This window comes from Fukomys damarensis, unplaced genomic scaffold (genome assembly GCF_012274545.1).
Source record: "Fukomys damarensis isolate Sample0158 unplaced genomic scaffold, DMR_v1.0_HiC HiC_scaffold_29, whole genome shotgun sequence".
Taxonomy (NCBI): Eukaryota; Metazoa; Chordata; class Mammalia; order Rodentia; family Bathyergidae; genus Fukomys; species Fukomys damarensis.
In genome coordinates, this window is record NW_022900941.1 from 19741573 (window position 1) to 19769569 (window position 27997).

The 27997-nt window shown below is 34.6% G+C and overlaps 1 protein-coding gene across 1 annotated transcript in view; it reads left to right on the forward strand.

The window, feature by feature from the left end:
- The window catches only part of Thsd7b (thrombospondin type 1 domain containing 7B), a 718705-nt gene that overhangs the window by 509972 nt on the left and 180736 nt on the right, over positions 1–27997 (forward strand). The window contains exon 14 of the mRNA XM_010606147.2: positions 8463–8641. Coding sequence (XP_010604449.1) covers positions 8463–8641 — 179 coding nt within the window. The remainder of the gene's footprint in view (positions 1–8462; positions 8642–27997) is intronic.

Here is a 27997-nt window from a genome sequence, read left to right on the forward strand (position 1 = left end):
CTATTAATATGGCAGCTGACCAGACATGAAATAGATTAAAGAGAAGACAGTCACGATCTGGAGTCCAGATAAGAGGCTACGATCCTAGTCCAAGTGAGAAAGAATGACTGAGATAATGAGTTTAGCCTTGGCTGGTGGAGGCAGACTTGGAAAGACGGAGATGGATTCAACCAACAACTGATTTACTGACACAACACAGAATCACTCGTTTTGTCAGCCTTTAATTCGCACAGAAATGATCTGTAATGAGAAATAACTTCCAAATTTGAAAATTATTACCCTATAATTTCTCTGCTCAAGCATTTTTACAGAATTTTATTCTCTATCAATCTCTAGCTCCAAAAACATGATAAAGAAAGAACACTTTTACTTTTATATATAGCTTCTAGTAGTGCTAAGATTTAATATGTCATTTATATTATATGTTAATTTTTTCCACAATGTTCTACTTATTATATCTTTTGACCTTACAGCATTATGGGGAGTTACAAAGGAGAAGTACTGTTATATTTTTATTTCAATGAGAGGAAATTCAACTACTGAGGTTTAATATTTTATCCCAGGTCACATAGGGCTAGTCCTTGATTTATTATCCATATTGCCAGTTCTTCTTAAATAATAAATTATAAATGTTCCTGAAATATATATATATACATAGGCTCAACTTTTGCAAAGTCACATTCTCATTTGAGAGGGCTGCTAATTCAAACCTGGTTAACTGCTGATTTGCATTACTTTATTTTCTCAGGACACTATATAGGTTCTCAAAATAATCAAAATATTTATTCAATGATGCTGTTTATTTCATTTTCTAAAGATAAACTTTGCTGTGGACAGATTGATCCATCAGGATGGGCTAAAAGATGTGACAGGTAAACATGAAACATAACTTCACAATCTCCATGGAAGCCAAGGGGGCACTCACTGGCCTTGTCAACTCTGGGTTGGCTGGAGGCTCTTCTCCAGGTGCTAGTATTTGGTACATTGCTGTTCCAGGAGCATAAAGAAAGACTGTGGCACATTATGATGTAGCTCTTAAATTTTCCACCTCAAGGAGACATACTTCTACTCACATTTCTTTTACTAAAGGGAATTATAAATCCTCATTAACTTCAAGGGCCAGGAAACTGCAGTCTTACTATGTGTGCTGTAGTGAAATATTTGAGGAATATCTCAGGAATATGCTGAAATACTTGAGGAATCCCCTGATGATTTCAAGTTACTCTCTGAGCACAGATTATGGCGTGTGGTGTAATTTTAAGTGAAACTCTTTCAAGGAAAGACAATATAACGAGAGGACTTCACATAGGCCTGACAAGTCTCAGTTCTAGAAATCTCTTATTAATATTAGTTTGACAACAATCTTTATATCCTTGTACTGTTGTGAGTGCCAAGTTTACGATGTGTTTCACTGTTGTTGCTTTCATTTTAACTGCTCTTATTTGCAGTAATGAGAAAAATCACTTTGTATCTACAGTCCTAAGTGAACATTCTGATTATTCTGTGTCTAATGTTCCATTTGCCCCTAATATCCTCAATGTCTTCTAGGAAAAAAAAAATCATTGCCTGGGGGAAACTGGTACAGAGAGTTAATGTTGAAAGTCTGCTGTATGACCAACTGGAGCCACCATCTTAATTAAATTGCCTAGATGATTCAATTTTGAAGATCACTTGTTTAGGTTGTTATATTAAAGTGACATTGAGACATTTAGTTATAGCAAGTGGACCAGACCCAGCAAAGTAGACAAAAACCTGTAATTGCTGTTCAGCCTTTTGGCTAAGATCAAGTGTAAAAATTTATATATGCCACAATAAATATTTTCCCCCAACACTCTTAGAAAATTGAAGCTGAAAATCCATTCATGTGATCTAAAATTATCATAGAATTTCTGTATATTATTTATGTCATATAACTTAATTACTTGATTATATACCAGAATTATTTCTTTTATAAGGCTGTTGTCTTTTTTCATTAAATTTATTGGTACATTTTAGGTATACAATAGAGTTGCATTCATCATTGGGATCTTGTACCTTTACATGATGTATCTTGGTTGTTATTTTTCCCCATCCCCCTGTCCTCTCTTCACCCCCTCTACCCTTCCTCATTTACAATGACTTTGTTTCCTTTTTTCATATTTTTTCTTTTCCCTTCTTTCCATTCCCTTATCCCTCCCACTTCCCCTACTCCTTTAGACCTTTTCTTTCTATTTCACACTATCAATTATACAATTTCAACCTTATTTACACTTTTAGTTTTTCATGCCAGAAAAACTATTTGATATTTACATACATGTCCTATTTATTTCATTTAACAGTATGGCCACAATGTGCATTCATTTAGCTATAAATGTCTCTAGTTTCTTGTTCTTTATGGCTGAGTAGTGCTCCATTTTATAAGAAAAAGTGAACGCGTGCACACACACACACACACACACACACACACCCCTTTATCCAGTCTCCAGTTGATGGGCAATTGGGCTATTTCCAAGTTTTAGCTATTGCAAATTGAGCCACTATAACCATGAGTGTGCACATATCACTGTGGTGCGGTTCTTTTAATTTTGGTCGGAAAGAACCCCAGCAGAGGGATAGCTGAGTCAAATGGGACCTCTACACCTAGTTCTTTGAGGTATATTCATATTGATTTCCACAGGAGTTGCACCAGTCTGCACTCCCACCAGCAGTGGATCAGTGTTCCTTTTTCTTCACAAACCTGCCAGCATTTGTTATTGGTTGATTTCATGATAGCAGCCATTCTTTCTGTCAGGAGGTGGAATCTCAGTGTTGTTTTCATCTGCATCTCTCCAATAACCAGTGTTGTTGAACATTGTTTCATATGTTTATTTGCTGCTTTTACTTATTTGTCTGAGAAATGTCTGTTCATTTCAGATACCCATTTTTGAATTGGGTTTTTATATTTGGGGGGTCTAATTTTTTAAGTTCTTTATATATTCTAGGTAGTAGTTCTTTGTCTGAGAAACAGCTGATAAAATTTTTTCCCATGTTGTAGGTTTTCTCTTAGCTGTGTTGATGGTTTCTCTTGCAGTGCAGAAGCTTTTTAATAAGATGAGATCCCAGTTGTTGATTCTTTGTGATAGTTCTTGTGCTACTGAGGATTTGTTCATAGTCTTTTCCTATGCCAATGTCTTTGAGAGTTCTATCTAACTTATCTCCAGCAAGTTTAGTATTTCTGCTTTAATATTTCATTCTTTATCCCACTTCAATTTTAGTTTAGTGCATGGTGAAAGATAGGGGTGTAGTTTTAATCTTTGGCTGGTTTAAACCCAATTTTTCAAACACCATTTACTAAAAATATAAAAGCCTATTGTCTTAAAAATATGAATTATTTCAAGAGAAAGTTGATTCTCTATTTTGTCACTCCAGAATTAAAGAGAACATTCTGGGACCATAATAAATTTTTGTTTGTGTTTTTTTTTTCCCCTCTCAAACAGGGTCTTGCCATGTGTTTCAAGCTGGTCTGGAACTCAATATGTAGTCCGTGCTGGCCTTGAACTCATGTAGATCCTCCTGTCTCAGCCTCTCAAGTACTAGAATTACAGTCATGTGCCACCACACACAGCTTATAATATTTTTTTTTCTACTGGATAGTCAGCTTGCTATCTCAGGGATTTGAGTTTCCTTTCTATTCTGACAAGTCTATAAAATAAAGCTTTTGAGCCTGGGGATATGGCTCAGTGGCAGAATACTGCAGTGTACATGCTCTAGGTTCAATCCCAGTACCATTAAATGAATGAATAAATGAAAGATGAATGAATGAAATAATACTTCTTGCTTATACAACTAATTAATGTACATCTCAAATAAATTAAGAATTTACAAAAGAAGAGATGACAGTAATGTAGGACTTTTCAATGATCCCCTCTCTCACCTCATAAAGACTTAGACAGCATTGGAACCATCGTGGAGAGTATGCAACTGTGGTCATAAGGAGTATTTTATAGCTTAAATATAAATTCACCAACCCAAGCTGCCAGCCTTATTATGTTTGCCTATTTCCAAACGCTAATGGATTGAGATTCTGTTTAACACTGTCAGTTGCTGTCTTGAAAACAGTGATAAAGCACTGATCTAACATCTCAAATTGTCTTGTTAGAACATCTCTCCCAATTACTTTCTCATCTCTTTCAAAAAAATATAATCTTTAAACAACAACAACAACAAAAGATTGGTTTCATTTTCATTAAATAAGTGAATAAATTCTAATAGTGTAAAACTGCATAAATTAAAACAGTAGATATTCAAATGATGTGAAATGAAGACATGATCATCATTTTAACTCATGTGATTCTACCAGATTTTACCTTGTTCAGCATTTTAAAAATATTTTCCTATTTTATTTCTAGTATTATATTTCCCCTATTTTAGCACAGTGTCAGTAAATAGAACATGGGTTTTTCCAGTAAGATTTTTGCTGTTCCTTTACCCATAGAAAGTATTAAGCATATCAATCTAGGTTATATTATATTTCAAACTGTATTATACATTGTTTCTTTTATATCCTCCAGTATAAGATATTACTGGGAAAATTGCCTTAGTATTTTGATGGTAGAGGGAAAATGCATGTAATACTAACATTCTATGCAGTACTGGTGCTAAAGAGACTACTTTATTCAGAAAACTTAACTCTGGCGTCCATTGTGCTGATTTAATGAGGTCAGTGCTTATGGATTAGTTATGTAGTTTGAAAAGCCATCCCTTTCAAGACCCCTGAGATACGACTTTATTTGGTATGTCATTAAATAAAGGTCCCTTGTTTTAACATGGATATACATATTATTAGTAGATTCTATTTAGTTTATCTTTAATCTAAAATACATTACTTTTGGGCATCTATTATGAGGTAATGTATGTGGTTTCCAGGTGGGAAATATATTTTACAGAATTTGGCTTCTTTATACCTAATTTCATATGTGTGCACCTAAATACAACAGAACAGCAAGACGTTCCCAATCCAAGTAATGTTTGAAGTAAAGCATTCTGCATATGACTTGTACTGTAAAATACTTTTTAGCATTTGAAATACTACTTCCTTCACTGAAATTCAGTACTGCTTCCTTCACTGAAATTAGATTTATACTTTTGAGAATGTTGTCGGGGAAGTATTGCCTGGATGGAAACAACTACACGTTGTTATATTTTATGGCCGTGAGTTTTTAAAACATTAGTGATGTTTTTATACTTGGAAATGAGATTTCTCATGCAACAGGTTAGCCTTGTAGATAGTAACATTTCATTATATTCTGTTGCCAAAAGTTGTAAGTATTAAGTGTGAAGGTAAAATGAATCCTTTCAATTTCAATTATGAGATATAGGCATAAGAATATGCAATTATTAATGGTTTTCACTATGAACTTTCTTTTGGGTTATGTTCTAGCATGGAAGTTTTTTCCTGAGAAATAAATGTCACTATTTCTTAATCCTATTGAATTTCAAAATTGTGTTATACTCATTGAATTCATAACCTAGACTTTCATCGAGATCCTCTGGGTTTATTTCTTATCATGGAAGGGAAAGCATTGCTAGAGGCTTGCTAATTAAAATCCTTCAATAAGCAAGCGTAGATGAAGATGATTTAAAATCTCATTTAATTGAAAGGTTGTCTAATTCAGAAATTGCTTTTAAATAGGCTCTATCATGTCAGTAGACACTCAAATATGTAAAATTTATTCCTTTCAGATCTGGGATTTCAGATTTGCATAATTTCTACATGCATGCCAGGAGAGTGAGTTCCATATGAGTTTCCAGTCTTTTTTTTTTTTTTTAATCTGATAACTGGTTAAAGCATTTTGGGACTCAGTTTCTCTGTAAAATTACATTATGCTTGTGGTATCACTTTAATCCTTTATTTAGTTTGTGCTGTATATATAATAATGATTTAATGATCAAAGATTCTTAAACATTTATGTAGAATTCAGATTCAACAATGATGAATTAATTTTCTAACAATCTCATCTGAATCAATTTTTTCTCAATTTCAGAGGAAATTTTCTGATGACTGATTTGGCAAGTCTTTCTTTTCAGTTTTACGTTTAGAATTTAAAATTATTCTAAAATTATCCTGAAGAAATGTAAAAATAAAATTAAAACAGAGAGAGAGAGAGAGAGAGAGGGAGAGAGAGAGAGAGAGACAACCAAGCAAACAGGTTCTTTAAAAATGCAGAGGCATAAAGATATAGAAGGTAGAAATGAAGCATGTGTAATATATAGGAAAACAGATGCCTTCCCATTTTAATTTGAAGAAAGAAGAAAAACTAGGTATTCATATAGATATAGTCATAGGAAATTGAAAACATTCTACTCCATTTCTTTGTTTTTTTCTAAAATGGAAGAGGTAAGGTCTAAAAAGTTTGAAGGTGGAGAAGATTTTGATGACTTGTTCCACAGAATAAGTGAGAAGAAAACTCAGAAGAATTAAGCAGAGTACTTTGTTGAAGATAAAGAGCAGCCACTAAAGTGTTTCCTAGGGTAGAATTTGCACTGTCTTCATTTCAGCTTGGAAGTCCTACTTTAAGCACAAACAAAGCCAGTCTAATAGGCTGCTGGATTGGCCAAAGTCTCAGGTGTTGCCAATCTGGCCTAAAGGAGGGTACTGGAATAAGGTAGTCTGTTATACTGGCAATACTTGTTGAGTAAGAAATGCTAGAAGGGTTAGGGAAAGAATTCAGTTTCTGTGAACAAAGATGTGGCTGATGGGAGAAAATGAAGTAGTCTACATAGATAGAATGCAAAATGCAGGAGGAAAAAGAAGAAAGAGGAGGTTCTTAGCATTAAAGGTACAATGGAATCACCTGTTTAAAATATTGTCAGTGTCTGGCTTCTATCCTTTGAGCTTCTGGCTAAATTGTCTTTTATTATGTCTTGGGCAGTGAAGTTTTATTTTACAGCCAAGTTTGAAAAACATTATTTAGACAGCACCTTTCATAAAAAGTTTGTATTTTGTTTGATTTTCCTTGTTTTTGCATGGTGGGCTGGTGTTTCGTTTTCAAGCCACTGGAAAAGATTTAAAGAGAATAATATGAATTTTCATCTATTTTTAAAAGTAGCTTTTTCTTCAGAATGATTGACAGATACCAAAAGAGAAAAATTAAGGGAGAAGTAAACTAAGTATAGATAGAATATTGCATTATTCTGGACCAGCAATGGTGGAATCTTGAATGAAGGACTGGTAAAAGAATTACAGATTCAGGAACATATTTGTGAAATTTGACATACTAATTCATGACATGTACAATAATATGTAAAATGATAGAAGAAGACCTAAAATAATATGGCTTTTTTGCATATTATAGTGAGCTTTGTAACTTCTTCGTGGTCAGTTAGATAACCTCTACAAAAAAGGCCTAGTGCATCTTTCAAGATGTTACACTTGATTAAAGTCGTGCACACCCAGGATAATCTCCTTTTTTGATTAATTCCTATCGATCACTTTATTTACCACATTAATTACATCTCTAAGTTCTTTCATCTTTGCCATGCTTGCCTAATTATAGGAATGATATCTTATCACAGTTCCTGTTCACACTGAACGATATAGGATTCAGATGATGTTGCAATTAACTGAGATGTGGAATACAAGAGAATTAGAATATTTTAGAAGGAAATTGATGACACCAGTTTTAGACATGATGAAGTTGGTATAATTGGGCATTTAATTAAAGTGGCTCAGTAGAAAGTGTAGAATTCAGTGGAAATATTATCGTGGGGCATTCATATTTGGTAGTGATCAGTAGCGGTGACAGTAAAAACAAGGAGTTCACTCAGAAAAAAATCAAAAGTATAGCAATGGGTTGATAACTGGAGTAAAGCTAGAATTTCTGAAGCTGTGCTTCATCTTGTCTCTCTTGATTCCAAGGCAATATCCCATTTACAGCTTTTTACTATTCCTCTCCATCCTTCATCAATAATGTCCTGCTTTTCCTAATTTGTGGTCTGCTTTTTGTCCCTGTCATATGTGCAAGTATAGAAGTGAGAATCACTATCTATATTAGCAAAAGACTTGCTGATCACAGACATAAAAAAGAATGACACTGCTATTGTCACTGTCCAAGATGGCGACTTGCAACAGTTACAGGACAAATGCTGGGGATTTAGTGCAGTGGTTAAAAAAAAAACAATAAAGAAAGAAAAGAAAGAAAAGAAAACCTAAACTGCTTATTTCTTCATATCAGAAAATAGAAATAACTGAAAGTTTTAATTCATCTATCTTATAATTACTTCATGATTCAAATGAAGTAGACAGAATGGTACAAATTTGAAGGGAGATATAATTGTATTTTTCTAGCTCCTAAAGCTTTGGTCTGTTTTTCTATGAAGAAAATGACTGGAGCCATTGTAGCAATAATTTTTCAGAAATCTGAGCTGTAATGATAGAAATAAAAAGTGAATTTCATCAGTACACTTTGAGCAGACTTTCTATTCTTCTCTTAATTTTTTTTCAGGTTATATTCAAGAAGAATGTGTTGTTCCCTGCCCATTTGATTGCAAGTTAAGTGATTGGTCTAGCTGGGGATCTTGTAGTTCATCTTGTGGGATTGGAGTGAGAATTCGATCCAAATGGCTAAAGGAAAAACCTTACAATGGAGGTCGACCATGTCCCAAACTGGATCTCAAGAATCAGGTAAAGTGTATGAAATAACACTTAAAAAGCTAAAAATTATTCCCATTACTGTTTCCTGTGGAAATTGTAGTCATGTTTGTTTCAGGTAGCTTGACGAACCTGGAAGATTAGGAAGGCAGACATCAAAATAATAGAATTAGTTGTAGGAGCTTTACCTACTGGTAGGTAATGCTGAGACCAACTTTGTATCCTTAGGAATTTACAAAAGTAAATCCAATTGATTTTTGAATGATCTTGAAGGTTACTTGGATATACATACATTGTCATATGTATACAATGTGTGGGCAATATCACGTTACTTTTTGGCAATATAATTAATCAATTCCAAAAAAGGTGTTTTGTTTTTCTCTTTACCTTATTCTTTATCTTAATTTTTTCATTTTCAATCTAATCAATTCTTCCACAGTTCTCCGAGTCTCTTATAGCATTTTCTCTGTTTCCCTTAGTCATGCCTGTCCTCATAAATGAACTCCTAATTGATATCTTTCCTTATAGATGTCTAATAAAATAACCATTCTAAGAAAATTTGATTAGAACATTTCAATTTGCTTTATCTATATCTAACAAAGTATAAATTAAGAATTATTGTAAAGAACTAAAATTTCATACCTATTGCATTAAGACTCACATTCAGATTTTTAAACCAGTTAGATAAGTGGAATACAAGATCAGTTTAGTTAAACATCCTTTATTCTTAGAGAGAATGGATACGTAGATCCTCTGTTACCCAGAAAATTTTATCAAAATAGCTGCACAGACTTCTATTACTAATTCTAATATACTAATTTTTGACCTTTTAACTTGATTTTGATGAGATGCCATACATCTTGTTAATGGAAGGGAAATCTCATGCCTCTGCCTTTAATTTGAATTACATACATGGCCTTGGTTTACTTTAATGCAATGTGTCAATTTAAGACCAATATTGTAGCTATTTTCTGCTAAGTTATTGTAAAAATATGTAATTCATTAAAATGGAAAGTTATTCTAGTGGGAAACATTTAAGATCTTGGGGTATAATTAGTATGCCACCCATATTAAAGGTTATATGTTAAAATAATGACCACAGTTTCTTCACTGAAAGATGTGGATCTTTTGGGAGAAAACAAAGCAGAAGACCATGAAATCAAAATAAAGGTTTTAAAGAAACCTCATAAGTCATTTAATGAAGGGAAGGAAGAGGTATGATTAATGAATACAGGAGGGAAATAATCAGAGCCAAAGTAGTTGAGATAAGCCTTACAAAGAAAGGAAAAATGTTGTCAAGAAGACTATATTTAGGTGAAAACTATATGAAAGTGATTTGACCTTCCTTTAGGGATTTTCCAAGTATTTACAATGGAAAAGAATTACTAAGCATTTATATTTATGGTAATTCTTATTATATCTTTCTCAAAACCATTAAAGAAAGCTAAACTTTTATAATATTAGCATTAAGCACTAATTTTAATATTCAAATTTTACGAACTAGGAAATTACCTAAAGAACAAAAAGATTTTATTTGAGCACAAACATGAAGACTGTATTCATGGTGTGAAGATTTATGCAAAATTTGTGAAGAATTTAATGGAATTTGTATGGCTGTTGTGACTTAGGAAAAGGAATTATATTAAGCACTTGACATATAGCAATTATAACTCTGAGAAGTTGTACAAGGTATAAATTAAATCCAAATTCAAGAATAATTTAGATAAACTCAATAAGTGAAAATTAAGTAATGGCCTGCCTGCATGAGGTATTTTTAACTTTTAAGCTCAAGAAGGCAACTGTAAACTTCCATAACTTCTTTTAATGTGCAAAAATGAATCCTGGAATTTAATGATCGGAAATAGAATTTAGTACAGTATTTATTCTGATATAAATAGGCTTCTGATATGTAGCATGTATTTGGCCTAAAGTTAATTTTAAAGTCATCCAAATCCATACTTTGTATATTTATAGAATGGATGTTTTACTGTAAACTTCAAAATTGTAGTTATTTACATTTATGGGGTAAAAAATGGTGTCAGGAATGCAGTGTGAAGTCAGAAAATCAATATAACTAGCATATCCATCACCTCAAGCACTCTTAATTTTTAATATTTGAAATTTACAATGCACAACTTTTATTGACTGTATTACCATGCTTTCTGATAGAAGTCAATTAAAAATACACCTATTTTTCCTGTTTAATTGAACTTTGTACTGTTTGGCTATCATCTCCTCATTATTTTTACCTCCCATCCTCTGGTAACTACCATTCTACTGTTCTATGAGTTGATTGTTTTAGACTCTACACAGAAGTGAGAACATGTGGTGATTTGTCTTTCTGTGCCTGGCATATTTCACTTAATATAATGTTCTCCTGTTCCATCGATGTTGTCTCAAATGAGTGAATTTATGTCTTTTTCAAGGCCAAATAATATCCTGTGTGTATATATCTCACACTTTCTTTATTCTTTCATTCACCAAGGGACACTTAGGTTCATTCCATTGTCAGCTATCGTGAATAGCGTGCAGGGAACACGGATGTGCAGACATCTGTTTGACACGCTCATCTCAGCTGTTTGTGATAAAGACACAAAGTGGAATTGATGGATTATGTAGTAATTCTGTTTTTAGTTTTTGGAGGAGCTTTGAAAACGTCTCTATAATGTTCTAATTTACATTCCCATGAAGAATGTACAAGGATTCCTCTTTCCCTTTCAAACATACTTCCTATCTTCGCATAGGTTAATTGAACAGGGCCGTAAGTAATGAATGTGCTAGTAGGCCTTCCGTCTCATATGGGAAAAGACACTACTTTTGTGAAAAATCCTAAATATAAAAGAAATTCTCACGGAACCAATTACTTTTCTACGACAAACATACTTATCCTTTAAGTGTATGTGTCCTGGTTTATGGAATCTTCTTTGTGTGTGTGAATGCACACACAAGTGTGTGTATCTGTGTGTGTTATACTATACATAGAAATTTGGCCTAATGTAAATTTTGTTTATTTATCTGAAAATAAATTGTGTAGTCATGGATTTTCATGACTTAGGAAATACTCCCAAGCTTCTATTATTTCTGGCAATTCTCTTTTAGAAGGAACCTCTGTTTGAGAACCTCTTTTGTAAAGTTCAGTTTGACTACTTCCACCAGGTTATTCATCTTCTTTCAAATTGTTCCTTACATTTCAATTTATTTTCCTGTTTTTGGAATAAGATTATTGCCTATCCACCCACAGGACAGCACATTAATTTATGTGTTTATTTTTTATTTTTTTTATTTTTGGTACCAGGGATTGAACTCGGGTCCTGTGCTTGTGAGACAGGCAGCAGAACCACTGAGCTAAATCACTTCAAGAGAGAACTTCTAAAAAGTGACCAAATTATAGCAGTAAGAAAGGCATGTATCTTTAGTACCTGGGCTTAAGGAAAACACAATGTCAAACTGAGCCTAACACACTGTTCATAAAATATAGAGCTTTTATGTGTGCATGTTTCTATGTGAATGTTAGTATACCTGCATATACTTATTCCTTCTCCTCCTGGGTTTTCTTCAGAATATGAATTCCACTGCTATTTGGCAACTCGTTCCATCCCTTAGTGTACTAGTGGGTTGTTGACTTATATTCACTGCAGGCCTAATTTTCTGTGGATGAATGGGTGTCTAGTTCCTTAGGAATCATCAAATACATCAAAATTTGGATCTTTATATTATGAGTTATCATTTGCATTCTCAAAAGCATCAGCTCTTCTAGGAGAAAGAAGTAACTATCTCCAAAATCTTATTGTCCAAAGAGAGCCATTTGAGATTTTCCTGAAAAATCTTTGGCAGTTAGTTCCCCACTGAAATCTAACCCAATATATAAATGGGAAAGTTGATATTATGTACACAAGTTCATAAACTGTTCTGAATCCGTTAGTGAAATTAATATTTATGTTCTCTCATAAAAGCCTCCTTTTAAACCAAAATAACCTATCAAGCTAATAGCTCTTTCTCAAGAAATGGCTAAGTTACAGGCATCCTTGAGTAGCTCTCTACTAAATATATTTGTGATGCTAAATAGTTGGAGTGTGCAGCTTGTCCAAAGCTCTTATCTAGGCATAAATGTCTTCTACGTAGTTTACTGGATCATCATATCAGTTTGCTAATGCCTTTGACTCTGATATGCATACAAAATGTATAATATATTTTAATTTTTACAGTATGTAAAGTGTTGAGGGAGTTTAAGTGCACTTGTACTGTGTGTTTTTGCTGTTTTTCTTTTGAAATGATTCCATTAGAAGATTGAATATGAAGACATGAAAATGCTATTGAGCTTACAATTCCCTTTATTATTTCTTCTCATAATTAAGCCAAAGGAGTTTTAGAAAACTGTACTGTATTTTGTTTGTAAATTTTAAGGCATTATATTCATGGTCTGAATAAAAAATCTTGTATGGAGATTTATTACCTATAATTTTTAAGGATATATTCTATACAAATACATTTTGGAAAGTTTTTTTTTGTTGTTCGTTTGCAACTGATTGAGAGGATATAAATTAAGTATGTGTGTCCTTCAGAACCAATCACTGTGTAATGGGTTGTCTTGTCCCCAGAGAGAGGTGGTATAAATTTGGAAATGAATATAATGCATTTTATTTTTCAAAGCAGGATAATAATGTTTTAAAGTATGCTTCCTTTCCAAAGATGAGCAAATATATTTTACCATGAACAATTCTTTAAAGGAGGACTTTAAGGACTGGGGATTAAGCTTCAGCTTCGCAAACTCAAGGACTCAAGTTTGATCCCTGGTACCAAAAAAAAAAAAAAGAGGATTTTAGGCTGAGAAAAGGTTTCTATGGAGAGCTAGCTTATGCTAAATTTGAAACTGCTTCATAAACTATTAGCAACGTGTTAGGTTGCAGAAACAGGACAACAATCATTCTATTTGGATATTTGTTTATGCAGAAAAAATATGGCTACGCTTTAAGGTTTAATTCTATGTAAGCAATTTTGGCCTGTTGCATCTTTTGGACCAGCCCACCTCCCACAGATCCTCACTAAACCAAATCATTCCTGGCAGAATGCTGCTCATTTTGGACTTTGTACTTTGGCAAGAACAACAGACTGTAATTGCAGCAAAAAGCCTTCTTCCTGAGAATTAATATGGAAAGTGGCCCAAACTGATTCACAATTAAGCACATTCAGTTGCATTCTTCTTGGATCGGTTGGAACAATTGTTGTTTGTGCCTTTGATAAGAACTTGTTTTAAGTATGAAATATTACGAGGCATAGAATGAGGGGCTACAGCATGATCTGCTCCTTGGGCTATTTGGGAAGATGTGATAGAAGCAAATACTCCTAAACCATTTCCCCTCTCCTCAACATAGTAGTTATACCAGTGTTGGCCCAAGGTATGCACCACCCCATCAGAGGGAGCTTGAAAAGTCTTATGTCACACAGTGTCCTTCTATTAGTAATTTTTATACCCATCTGCCAGCCCCAACTTGGTGTTCCAAGTTATGCCATTCCACTGATTGAGCTGAGTATAGCTTGGAAAAAAGATGTTTTGTTTTGTTTTGTGTTTTGTTCTTTCCTTGTTGCACCTCTAAAAATTTTTGTGTTTTCATTTCAAGAAGGTTCCTTCTCCAACATTTACCTTTACACATACCCTGCTCTTTGAACGTTCCAAAGTAATACACCTCAGGCTTGTTAAAAAATTTTGGAACTTTCACAAGAAACAATTTCACTCTGTCGTTCTCTTGGTCTTGCCTTTCGCTGTGTTTCTCATACTGGGTATTGACTATTTTGCATGTTTTCAAACTCACAATTACTTATTATTCAAAACATTCACTGTGGGGCCAGGGATTAAGCTCAGTGCTTCCGTGGCTTTCCTCCCGAGGACCTGAGTTCAATCCCCAGTACAAAAAAAAGAAAAAGAAAACCAAAAAACAAAACCCAAAATGTTCACTGTGCATTTTTAGAATTTTCTGCAGTAGGATGGCATCACTACTCCTCCCTTACACCTTTAAAAATATGAATATGTAACTACAAGTCAAATTTGTTATATTATACATACCTGTTAGAAAATTAAACCCAAACTGATGAGAATGCAAAACTTTTCTTACAGATACAAATATTTGCTAAAGACCTACTTGAGAGTAAGTTTGTAGATGTCACGTTAATTCTCCAGTTCTATAATTTATCTTTATCTTTTCAAGCTTTATGCCAGTGTTAAATTAACAGAAATCACATGACCTAGCTCCTATAACAGGTCTTTGCAGAAAAGCATTTAAAGAACTGTGATTTATTTTTTTCTTCATGATTTGAGTCAAGATCAAAATGATAAGAGTAGCCTAAGTCTTCTGAAACTCCGAATCTATTGTTTTATAATCTTATTATCATAATCACAGGAAAAAAAAAACTGGAGCAGAGGGGAAGTTGTTAGAAAAATAGTTTCTTGAACCCCTATTGGGATACCAATTTTTACTACAGTAGAGGGTTTGGGTCCAAGAATGTTAATTTGTTTTTTAACAATGTTCATTTATGATAGTTCTTCCAATTAGGTAGGTCTGTAAACACTGCCGCAGTTGAGACACTTGACCTCTGAAACCATCAATTTTGATGAATTCAGCTCTTAAAAAAAAAGTATCTGGAGTTGATTTAGCCTGCTGTTTTTAATTCAAACAACAAATAACGTGTTTTATAGTACCTTACTCAGAGCAACTCTGCAAGGCTCCTTCAATTTTACAGAAGAGGAATCTAAGGTTTAGAGAGGTGTAATAATTTGTCCAGTGGCCACCTCTGAGGTAAATGCACGAAAACTCAGTCAGGCCTGAGGTCAGACTAAAGCCTTCTGAATCTCAGTTTCATAAACTGTCAAGTGAGTATAATTGACAACTACCTCATAACATAAGCTTATTGGACGTTTACATAAGAAAATGAATGTAAATATAAGCTTCCTATCTTATTGTTTGGTACATCACAAGTATGTGATAAATGTTAGATATAATCATTTCTTCCTTGGTCATTAACGCATAACGTCTTTCCAATTTACTTCCACTTTTATCATTCTGCCTTTTAGAGCTAATTTATGCAGATCGCTATTCATTTTATATAGAGTTACTGGATTGTTTGTAGTCAGATATTTTAGTCATTATGACATAGCTTAGGTGGATAGTGAAAGCTACTGCCACTATTTCCTGTATGGGAAGTCTGTTTTATTTCATTGCTAGAGATCTTATTTACCATTGCAATTTTTTTCTAATGGCAGACAGAAAGGAATAACACTTTATGTTCTTATAATTAACTTCACATGATCTTGTGATTCTTTGGTCCTTTTTATATTATTGTTTTATTATGTAGCATCTACTACACATCTCTGAATGTTCACACAGTTCTTAGGAATTTAGAGCATAACTCTATGCATTTTCACAAAGCGAACTCTGCTACTCGGTCTCTAGTCAAGGGAAGGAATAAAACATCATGAGTGTCTCAGACGTTCCTTCTTGTCATGACTACCTTTCTTGCACAAATGTAATTATTACTCAGATTTTTTTAACACTCTAGTTTTATTATCTAAAATATATATATATATACATATATATATGTGGAATTCTACATTGAGCGCTCTTGTGTCTTTTTCAACTTTATATCATTTTTATAATATTCAGCCGTATATAGCACTGTCCTGTTCATTTTCACTGCTTCGCTTATTTTATCATCCACGGTATGCTATTATTTTATATGTATAATACATTTTATCCATTTTCTCATCAGTGGACATTTGATTTGGCTTGGTTCCATTTCAGAGTCTTAGCGATAATACTACTAACACGATTCTCGTACGTGCCTTTTGGTACATGCATCTATGCATTTTTGTTCATCAGTACATACCTAAGAGTAGAATTCATAGGTAAATCCATATGCCCATTTATACCTGTGCATATACTCAAAATCAGTAGTACTTGGCATTCTATTTTAATTTATAAACTATCAGTATTTTCCTAAATACAGATAGTATTTAATTTTAGATAATGGGATATGACTGGTCTGACGCTATGGGAAGAGATGTCTGCACCTCTCAGAACACAGCATATAACTCTGCTTACCTCTACAAACTAACCATCCATTCCTTCTATTAATCTCCTTCCCTTTCCTCCATTCTAGGCTTGACGAAGCCGCCTTAATGAACTTTCTTCATCACAAACCTGATCATGTCTAAAAATCTTTCACATTTTTTCTTTCCTTTGGTAGGAAGTGCAAACTGCACAGTATAGTATGTAAAACACTGTGGGTCTGACTGCAGCTCCACTCCTCTGAGATCAGAGGCAGCTCCTTCCTGCAGCAAGTTCCGCAGGATGGAGAAGCTGTCCAGTCAGAAGAAAGGGCTCACTGCTGCCCTCCTTTCTGCTCATCAGCCCTTATCCAGGCTGTCGCATAAAATGTCAGCAAGTCACATTTTGTGGTCAGTTGGTTATATCAAATACAGTGTCTTCTTACAGAAATTATCTTTCAATTTCCTTTGTAACTCACAAGACATTCCTAACGAAATTAGATACTTGGATTTACTCTATCGCCTTATCTCTGGGAACTACTCATTAAGATCCATTTGACCCAGCCATCCCTCGGCTGGGTATCTTTCCAAAAGAATTAAAAGAATCATACCACAGTGATATATGCACACCAATGTTTATAGCAGCACAGTTTGTAATAGCTAAAGCTTGGAAACAGCCCATTTGCCCATCAATTGGAAACTGGATAGAGAATATGTGGTTTTTCTATAAAATGGAATACTACTCATCCATAAAGAATGAGAAATTAGATTCATTCATAGGAAAATGGATACATATTGAGGAAATACTGCTAAGTGAAATAAATAAGTCACACGTGTAAATACTGAATAGTTTCTCTGGTGTGAAAAACTATAATATTACACAAGAGCCTAATAATATTATTGACCATGTGAAATAGGAAGAAAAGGGCTAAAGGTGTAGGGAAAATGGGAAGGGTAGGGGAAAGGTAATAAAGGAAAAGAAAAAAAATAGGAGAAAATGAAAAAGTGGAAATAAAGTGTTTGTAAATGGGGAGGGAGGAGGGAGTGAAGGGAGGGCAGGGACAAGGGGAGAAAAATGAGAACCAAGACCTGTCATGTAAAGGTACAAGATCCCAATAATGAACATAATTGTACTGTATACCTAAAATGTACCAATAAACTCAATAAAAGAAAAAAAAGATCCTTTTACTTAGATAAAAAATAGCCCCCCCCCATCATTTAACTATGGACCATTCAAGAGTGGAGTTGTTGATTTGCCTTCTTTCTCCCCGCCGCCCCCGTTAAGTTATTAGTACATTTAAAGCAAACAATACAGTTGCATTTATCATTGGAACTTGTACCTTTACACACTATGTCTTGGTTCTTATTTTTCCCCATACCCCTATCCTTCCTTCACCCCCTTCACCCTTCCCGATTTACATTTGTTCCCTTTTCACAGTTTCTTCTTTTCCCTTTTTTCCTCCCCTTCTCACTTCCCCTTTAACACTTGAGTAAATACTGACTAGTTTCACTGGTGTGAAAAACTAAAACTGTAAATAAGGTTCAAATGGGATAACTAATAGTGTAAAATGGAAAGAACATGAAAATGATTTGTCTTATGAAGAAAAAATTGATTTTCTCTTAAATGATAAGTAAGGTACATTGTGCATATCACCAAGTTTAAAGCAAGCATGGAACCAATTATAAAGCCTCCAAAGAATGTTTTTAAACTGCACGAACTTGCCCCAAACTTTCTTATGCCCCCAGTAGACAACAACCTTTTCATCCTTAGGAATACACATACTTTTGTTTCTGAAGCAGTACTAGGGGAGATGTGTAATTTGAACTGACTGTCTGCTGTCCATTGAAGGACCAATAAGGACCGTGTAGCATAAATAAGAGTGGCAGCCATACCGGAGTGAAAGTACCCTTGCTTTTCTGTTTTTGGAGAGGGGAATACAATTGTCCTTAAATTCTATTTGATCTAAATTTTTTTTTATCTTGTTCATTTAAAGAGACATTTGATTTTAGATGAGTATTTTTATATTTTAAAATCTTTGCTCAAATTCAATTTTTAATGTGTCCTACTTGACTACCTGTCTCATATAACTTCATTCTCTCTACCCCGTCTCTTGCTTCTCCTCCCATTGACCCTTCCTTGGCTCCTACCCCCTCCTCCCCACTCTTTCTCTCTCCTTCTTGTATCTGCCTGCCTGCCTTCTCTCTGTCTTTCTTGCTCTCTTTCTCTGTTGTGTTCTTCTTTCTTTCTTGTGTTAAATTTTGGCTGTGTTTCTACCACACCCACGAAGCAGAATACTGCCTGGTATCCATGAATACTATTAAAGTTGGTAACAGTGTTATTTTAGGTCAGTTCTCCCAGGAACAGAGTCAGAGAAAGGGTTCAAAATTAAGAACTTTATTTCTTAAGGGCAGGGAACACCAATAAGGGAGTGAATAAGAAGTGTTTACAAAGAAGGAAGAAAGCCAATAAAAGGTATGTTATTAAGCCAGGTACTGTAGAGCCACTCAAGCTTAAGCCTATAGATACATAGGTAATTTAAGGTCCCTGAAAAACACAACCTTAAATTAATCTCACCTGAAGGGCCAGACAGCAGAGATATTCATAAAGCAACTTCAGGATTCTCTGGTTGAGGGTATGTTCAGGCCATATAGTCTGAGCCTAGCATAACCAGTCTTCCTGTCTTAGAAAAAGCATAGAAATATGGATGGTGGCCACGGGAGATTGCCCAGAGCACAGTGAAAAATCACTGCATGTAGTATCCCTGTCTTAAAAATCCTAAATCGGTACTCTTTTCTGAAGTAGTGTGTTGTTTGTGTTATCCATATCAAATCAGAAGTACATTTATTTTCCAATAAAAATGCAGTTTGATATAGCCCAGTTGTTGGTTATATGGGGTAATTTGAGCAGTTTTTTAATTTGTAGTAAATTAAATATGCATGCACGTGGCTGGGAAAACTCATGTGGCACCTCCTAAGCTGATTCCAAGTCTTTCAGGGATGCTGGACAAAGATGAAGGAAGACCTTGGTGGAGAGACAAGGCCACACCCTAATTCACGTGACAGAAAGATAGACCTCCAAAGAACTTCAGCTATATCATCCTTTGTTTTTTGGGAGCTATGCTATTATATTGAAATTTTTTGTTTTATATGTTCATTTGTTTTTCATTTATTGCTATAAAGAATAGTTTTGAGTTTTGAACTGAGTATAAGCAGAAAGCAAAGAAACGTAGACTTACCATATGTAAGATCTTTCCGTGGCACTTTCTCTTTTGTGAAAGAAGGAGGTCTAACTGGACATAACCAAGTTGTTCTAGGAGAATTGCATATGAGAATAATATGTAGATCAAGTTATGAGAAAAATGTAATATATCTGATCTGCCATTTCTGAGTCATTGCTGCAGAGGAGATTTATTTGAGTTTTACACCCCTACCCCTCCCACCAGGCCAATTAAATTTGAATTTCTAGTGATGTGCTCCAACTGTCCATATTTTTAAAAATCCCCAGCTGATTCTAATGTGCAGTCAGGGCCGAGAACTGCTGTCTAATGAAACCCCATCTTCTTGTAAATGAGGTACCTGGGGCTCAGAGAGGTAATTTGACAGCTAATTACCAGTTAGAACAGGGATCCTGACTTTCAGTCCACTGTTCATTCCATCTTTGAATACTTCCTTCAAAATGAACACAGTGAAGAGAGGAACATCATGTGCATCATTTACACATGCACACAAGTAAAGAGCATTCTGAGTTCACCCTGAAAGAGTCCCTCTCACACTGACCCTCTTTGAACCACCAACACTGAGTGACCTTCACTGTGAACAAGAAAGCTCTTTTGGGAGATGGTTTGTTTTATTAAATCCTGTGGCTTCCAGTAAGTGCCTGATCCTCAGACAGGGAGGGAACATAGGTGATTGTGCATATATACCTTTCAGTACACGGGGAAAATAAAACATACGATATCCAGTGGTTTCAGGGTCTGGAGGGCTATGATACTGTAATAAGAGTATTTTATTTTGCATTTTCAATAGCTATTCTATGCTATATAATTAGAGATATTGGAAGCACGCATGGAGGAATGTTACATATTGGAGTAATCTGATGTGTTGTGATGTATGAATTAGCTTTCTGTTGCTATAACATGCTTGAGAAAAACAACTTTCAAAGACAAAAGGTTTACTTTAGGTCACATATTTGGAGGTTTCCATCTAAAATTGCTGGGTTCTATTGTGTTTGCTTTTATAGTAAAGCAGCCTTTCAGGGTAAAAGTACATGTGGGAGTATAAACACCTCACCTTATAACTGGTAAGCAGAAGAGAGAAAGACGAGTGGAGTGGAGTCCTATAATTTTCTTCCTAGGCACAACCACATGATCTCACATCTTCCCAGTAGGCCCCACCTCTTAAAGTTTACACTACTTCCCTACAGAGCCCAGCTAGCCTCCAAGCCTTCATCACGTAGATCTTGAGGAATACTTAACATCCAAACTATAGCAACATGGTTGAGGGTGTTTTAGCAACTATAACTTATTGATGAGCCCTACCTAGTAGCTTAAAAAAAAATGGAATTCAGAGCAATTGTAAATATTTCAGAATGAGACTTCATTTCAGCGAATTTGGGCCATTATTTTTTTATTCATTCATTCTTCATTGATTCAGCACACATTTGTTAACCCTTGTGTGCCAGAAGAAAATATTGAAGAGCCCATTTCAATTTTGCCAATCAAGAAATTGCCTCAGGGAGTTCACATTCCTGTAGATTTGAGTGAGAGTTTGGACTGCATAAAAATATGGATACAAATGTTTTGGATATAGATGGCATCAGAAAAGCTTTACCTCTCTCAAAAGTACCTGAAACCAGTTCAAAGTCAGTAAGTAAAATTGCCCTTTCTCTCCAATATTTTGATTTTAACCAACAGAAGCCTCAATCTAAATTACCAGAAACAAGGAAGCACAATTTCCGACATAAGAAGAATTCCAGGGGCAGTGCGGTAGTTTGGTGGGGTGGCTTCTGAGCACTGCCCTCAGTGGCAGCGCTGCTCCCAGGTTCTCTAGGCATTGACGTTTTGGGGTTGACCTCTTCTTCAGGTTGTAGGAAAAATGGATCAGCAGTTTCTGATTTAACTCTCTGTAATAACAATGGCCAAAGTAACAAAAGAGTATCACTTTGAGTGGAATCTGAGGAATAGCATTCTAAAAGTTTCCCCGGCTTCATTAGCTGAGGTTGAGTTTTGTGTGCGTTACTGAATCGATCAATGGAAGAAGTCATCATAAGAATTTGATTAGCTCAGAGGAATACTTTCCATTCCTTTAGTTTTCAGAACTTCGTGGAACATATAAAAATATATAATTTTTCCTGAAAATTGGGATAAATGGTCATAACTGCTTAAAGCACTGGACAATGGCCTGAGAGAGTAGGCTCTGTTCGGTAGTAACAGCAATATCTCAGTTGCTTTTAAAATGTATTTATGATTTGCTAATGTGGTAGGGCAGTGTTTCTCCTACTTACAGGCACACACAAAATCATGTGAAGAATCTTGCTAAAATGCAGGCACTGAGTGGGATTGGGGAAAAGGAGGTAGACTACAATTCTAACAAGATCCATGAGGGTGGCAGAGATGTTCTCTGCAGATGCTTTGAATAAGAGCAAACACTGAGATGCTGAGTGTCACTTGGAGAGGCTCCTTCAGAGTCATCACTGGAGTCTGAGGAACATTGAAGAGAGCCAAAATGGTCCTGTATCCTTTGTATTTTACTCTTTTTGCTGCTTAATTTATAATAGTATAATTGGGTTTAAGTAACATTTTGAGCTTTATATGACAATGAGATGGAAAAATAATGTTTCCAGTAAAATATCAGAACCTGTCTTTTGTGTTCGGACAGATAACCTAGAGTTTCTTAATGAAGACACAAATTGCTTTGAGTGAGGCTGCTCCAGGATATATCTCTCATCTGTCTCTTTTTTTCCTATGTCTGCAAGGGCAATCATTTCATTTTGCAAGTTATTTGGTGTAAGGAAACTCCTAGTGCCTTATACATGATAAATAAGCAGACCCCAAAACAGAGAAACAGTATATTCATCACCACATGTTTCTCCTTCTGTTTTCCCTGCCCTCTGTAGCCACACAAACCTTTCTTGGATTATTTACCAGTGATTTAAAGGCACATTAAAATTATGTACATATTTCTGAGGATTCACAACAATACTAATGAAGGATGCCAATGCTAATGTTTTTTTTAGGTTTCTCTAAAATGTTTCAATCCAAGACAAACCTTCTATAGGATATTCAAAATCGCAACACCATTTGGTAATGCACGTAACAATAGCAGATGGCAGTAGTAAACAGAGTTGCAGATTATTTTGGATGAGAATGAAGAGCACATATTTATGAGAAGGCAATCCTAGTGAAAATTACTCATTTAAGGAGATTTATATAATTAGATCTAGATATAAAGTTGCTTTAAAAGCTCCTGAAGGATGATACATATAGAGTGAGGGTTAAATCTTAGAAATTGCAAAGCAATAAGACATCAGGCACATAGAACTTGGTTTAATTTGACCATTTCTATGTGTGTATTTGCTTCTATTGCATTTGCATGTGTTGTCTTGGTTCATCTTCTAATCCAAGCCAGGTAGAAGCAGGTTGCATATTCTCTGTTGCCATCTTAATTTATCTAAGAGCTAACCACATGCAACTATGTTGATGACAGTCTATATAGCCTCCCTTAAAATAAAAACAGCAATGAAAAAAAAAAGTGAGAGACAAAATGTTGTACGTATAGGACTTTCGTCACGGTGAAATTATTACATTATTTGTTCTGAATAAATTCTGGGTAACTAGATAAAAAGATGAGCATGTGCATTTTGATACTCTGTGTTCAGATTCCATTTTCGTCCTAATCTTTACTGCCCTTAGAGCTTCTGTGTTGTGTTTGCACTACCCATGGTGTATCTGAAAAAGCTAGAAACTTGATAAGCAACATAAAGTCCAGAGAGACAGTGAAGTTTGATTCAGCCATTTTTGTTATATTGGTGTGGTTCTTTCTTTATTTTTTGGTGAAAAGAGATTGAACCTATTTATTGACTACAGAGTTATTAACTGTGTATTTTTCCACTTTGGAGAAATGTTGGTTTTCATGTACTTGATTGAAGGATGTCTATATGAAACTGAAATAAATGACAAGAATAATAAATTCCAAAGAAAGAAAACACGAAATAGATACTTTGGTTATCTGAATTTAATCCTATCTACATCTGTTTCTCATTGCATTTGGGATTTTAAGCATCAGAATCTAAGCCTCCTATGTCTAGGGAACCAAGACAGAAAGGTAATTGCATAAAATGCTGAATAATTCTGTGGAAAAAATAGGTCAAGTTAGCTACTTAATGCTAAGTAGGGATAGTAAGTATATAAGGAAGAGAGAAACTGAATAGAATTTGCTTTGTAATAGAAAATAAAATATGAACATCTTGGACTCAATATATGATCTTTGTATGAATTATTGCTTGTCATTTGAAACACATTCAGAACTACTGAAAAATCTTCTCTAGCTTATTACTTAATTAAAAGTAAGTTGTGATCATTTTCAAATTTTATATAATTTATATCATTTACAAGTTATGAATTTCCCATGATTCTATTGGCCCTATCATCAAAAAGTATTTATATGCTAAAGTACAATCTTCATGCATCTTTTCTTCTCTCTGACAGATATTACAAAAGAAACTCACAGTTGGGGAAAATTGATATTCAAAAGTATAAGACTTGGCAGTGAAAAGATTAATTTCCTATACTTAATTCCCTTGATTCTTGGAAACTTTAAACTTTCTTAACAGTAAGGCCCATGGTTTTATTGTCTGTTGGCAGTGAACAGATGATAATGTTGTGCTCTGTTTTACTTAGTGATGGATAGAGGAGGAATGGTTGTTTCTCTGATGAGTTTGTCAGAGAGGCTGTGATGCTGAAACATTAGCTGCATCTTTTGGACTACTATGACTGGAAAGTAAGAAGCAGTTTTAACAACTTGCAAAAATTATCACCATCAGGAGGAATGAAGCTCTAAAATATATATACCAGATGTTTCAAATGACTAGATTTGGGAGAAAACATAATTAATTTACATTTTAGTACTAAGTGCAGATTTTAATTTATTCTGATTAACTACATTATAGTCCATCTAGAAGACCATTTAAAGGAGTTATGAGAAAGCTATAAAAGGAGTTGTAATCAGGAGATGACACTTTATCAGCATAGAAGCAAGAGAGTTTGATACTCAATGTCCATATTACATAGAAAGGTTCAAGTCTCACTTGCCTAAAACTATTGAGTTACAGACTTGGAATCAGTCAGGGAGCAGATTAACTAATTTAGTTATAATTTGTGCAGAAGTTTAACCCCCCCACAAACCAGGTAAATTGTTCTAATTTCTGCCATATTGTTTATACTTATTATAGTGAAGTTGCTAAACAAAAGTATAAATTCATTTCTTTTTTTTGGTACCAGGGGATGGAACTCAGGACCTTGCACTTGAGAGTCAGGCACAGTACCACTGAGCTAAATCCCTGGCCATGAATGAATTTCTTGATACATATTATTACAAAAGAGCCTGGCTAATTGAAAAAGAATGGTTGAGCTCCAGAGCTTTCTCATATACTGTTTGTGAAAATATCTGAAAGCATGGATGCTGTTGTGATAATGTGATCGATAGTTCTAGTTCAGAGGTGTGTTATAATAGGCAGCTGTTATCACTGCTATTATTATTAATTGTAGTGCTGGTGAGGAAGCTGGAAGAAGGGATTTGGATCCTCCAAGGTGGTGTAGTCTTTCTGTAGGCTCAGATATTTTAATCTATTAGAACATTGGCCAGATCTAAGCCATAAAGCACATAATTTGGACTGTTCAATGTTTTCTGTCAGATGTTAGACTTAGTATGCGAGCCATCTTCCTTCCCTCTCTCTGCCGTCCAATCTATACCCAGGCTAAGTATCAACTGCAAGGATCCTGTCTATCTGTGGCTGGGAGAGAATACAAATGGATAACCACATTTCCTGTGTTTCAATAATCATCTTATAAACCAAGCTAACAAACTGTTACGTAAAATGTGTTTTAGCTTCCTTCCTTGACACTTATATTTTCATAACAACCTAAAAGGATAAGTTGTCCAAATGTGCAACTCTCAAAGTTCTGAAGCGGGATATGGTGCCACATGGAGAGCCAGGTTCAGTCTGTGTTTTGAAGTCCTGCTCATACAAGCACTCTTCACTGAAAACCAATACCCATGAGCACTCCCCAGGCCTAAAGATACTAATGTGAGTGAGCACATTCCCTACTCCCTGGAGCAAATCTAGGGAACAGGCTCACACAATCACGAGGGCATCTTAAACCAATTTGGTGGTGAATTCTGAGGTCTGGGATGTAGAGTTCAATGAGTATGTTCTGAAAGGCTCTAGAAGAAGATAGGGAGCAGGTTGCCACTTGTGTGACCCCCTTAATTCTGTAGTTCGTCACCCCTGGGCCAAGTCTCAGCTGGAGGAGAGCTAAAGAAGATTCCGCTGTAGGGGAGAAGACAGAAAAGCATACTGTCAGTGATCATTTAGATCAAGACTTGTTCTATTGTATTCTTATGCCTTCTTTGTTTTTTTATTTAGTTTATTGGTACTTTTAAAGTATGCAATACAGTTACATTTCTCATTGGGATCTTGTACCTTTACATGATAGATCTTTTAAAAAGCACCATGTTTATTTTTGAAAAGTATTATTCTTGAAACTCAAATCTATTAAAATTTTATTATGAAAAATAGAAAAATAATATGGAGGGTTTCAAGAAAATGGCTTAGTTGTAAGATAGGATTATTTTACTCATTTATGTCATGTGCTTAGTATCTTCATGTGTTTGAGTTCAAGGTCCTTGATTTAGGTATCTTCCTCTTACCCATATTGTGGTGCTGTGTTTATGCTGCTTAGTAGCTGATCATGCATATTAATTTCTGGTCATTTAATTTCTGGTCTCACAGTGTGAGAAGTATGGAATATTTATTAAATTATTCCAATTTAGATGGGATAGAAATATAGAAAGTTTCACCGAAAAGACTTTTAGGAAGGTGCCCTTAAGCAATAGTTCTCTAACTTTTTTGTTTCAGGATACTTTATTAAGAATTATTGAAGATCCAAAAGAGCTTTTATTTTTATGGCTCATATCCATCTATGTTTACTAGAATCAAAATTAAAAGAAAGAAAGTGAAAATATATTTATTATCTATTAGAAACAATTAAAATTAACCCATGGCATAGTAATATTAATGACTTTTATGAAAAATAACTCTACATATTTAAAACAAAAAATATCTTAAAATGATGGCATTGTTTTGAAGTTTATCACATTCCTTGTCTATCTGACCTCATGGAAGGTAGCCAAATTCTCATATCTGCTCCTGAGTTAAACCTCTTGTTAAAAAAAAGGATGTGTGTGTGTGCGTGTGTGTGTGTGTGTGTGTGTGTGTGTGTGTGTGAAGCATTTGAAGAATTTTGAAGAATTCTACAGATATGTGGGTAGAAAAAAGTGAAAAGCATTTTAGTAAATTTTGCAAGATAACTTTAGAAAGTCTTTGATCCCACACCAAACTTGACAAATGACATTTATTTGATCATTAGTTGCAACATGGAATCTGAAATCATAATAATATACTTTTTATATTCTGATACCTTAAAATCTATTGATGTACTTGACATACTAAGTCTATAATCTACGCATTATTTTTTAACCTCATGCATTAGTTACTTAGAAAATATTTGTGCATTGAGTTATGTTAAAATATTGCTAGATTTTACAACCTGGTATCAGAAATTTATATTCTTTAATATCATTACAGATATCAGAAAACTCTTTTAACTAGGAACCTCCCAAGCTAATAGTGGAAGGTACAAATTTTGCAAAATTCTAATTTTCACTTGAAAGCTTGAATTGTATTTTCTTAGTTGTTTTCCTTAAAATGACAAGCTTACTTCATCCATGTGAAAAATAATCTGCCAGATATGGAAGTGTTTACTACAAATCTCACTTGTTGGTAAAATGTTCTTTTAAGTGAATGTGCTGTTCCAAAGCCAAAAACCTGGTTCAACTTGGAACTCACTCACACTCATGACTTTTCTCAGAGAACCATCAAACTAATATGCAGCAGAATTGATTTATGCTCACTCAAAATTAGTCATGTGGAACATTAGAAATATCAGTAATTAAACATGTAGTGAAAACTACAATGACTAGTAGTACAGTTGTAGTAGAGTTTGGTGTTGTTCCTTGATTCTGCTAGGTACCAGAAGCTTACCTTGCATTGCTTTTGCATTAACATTACAAGT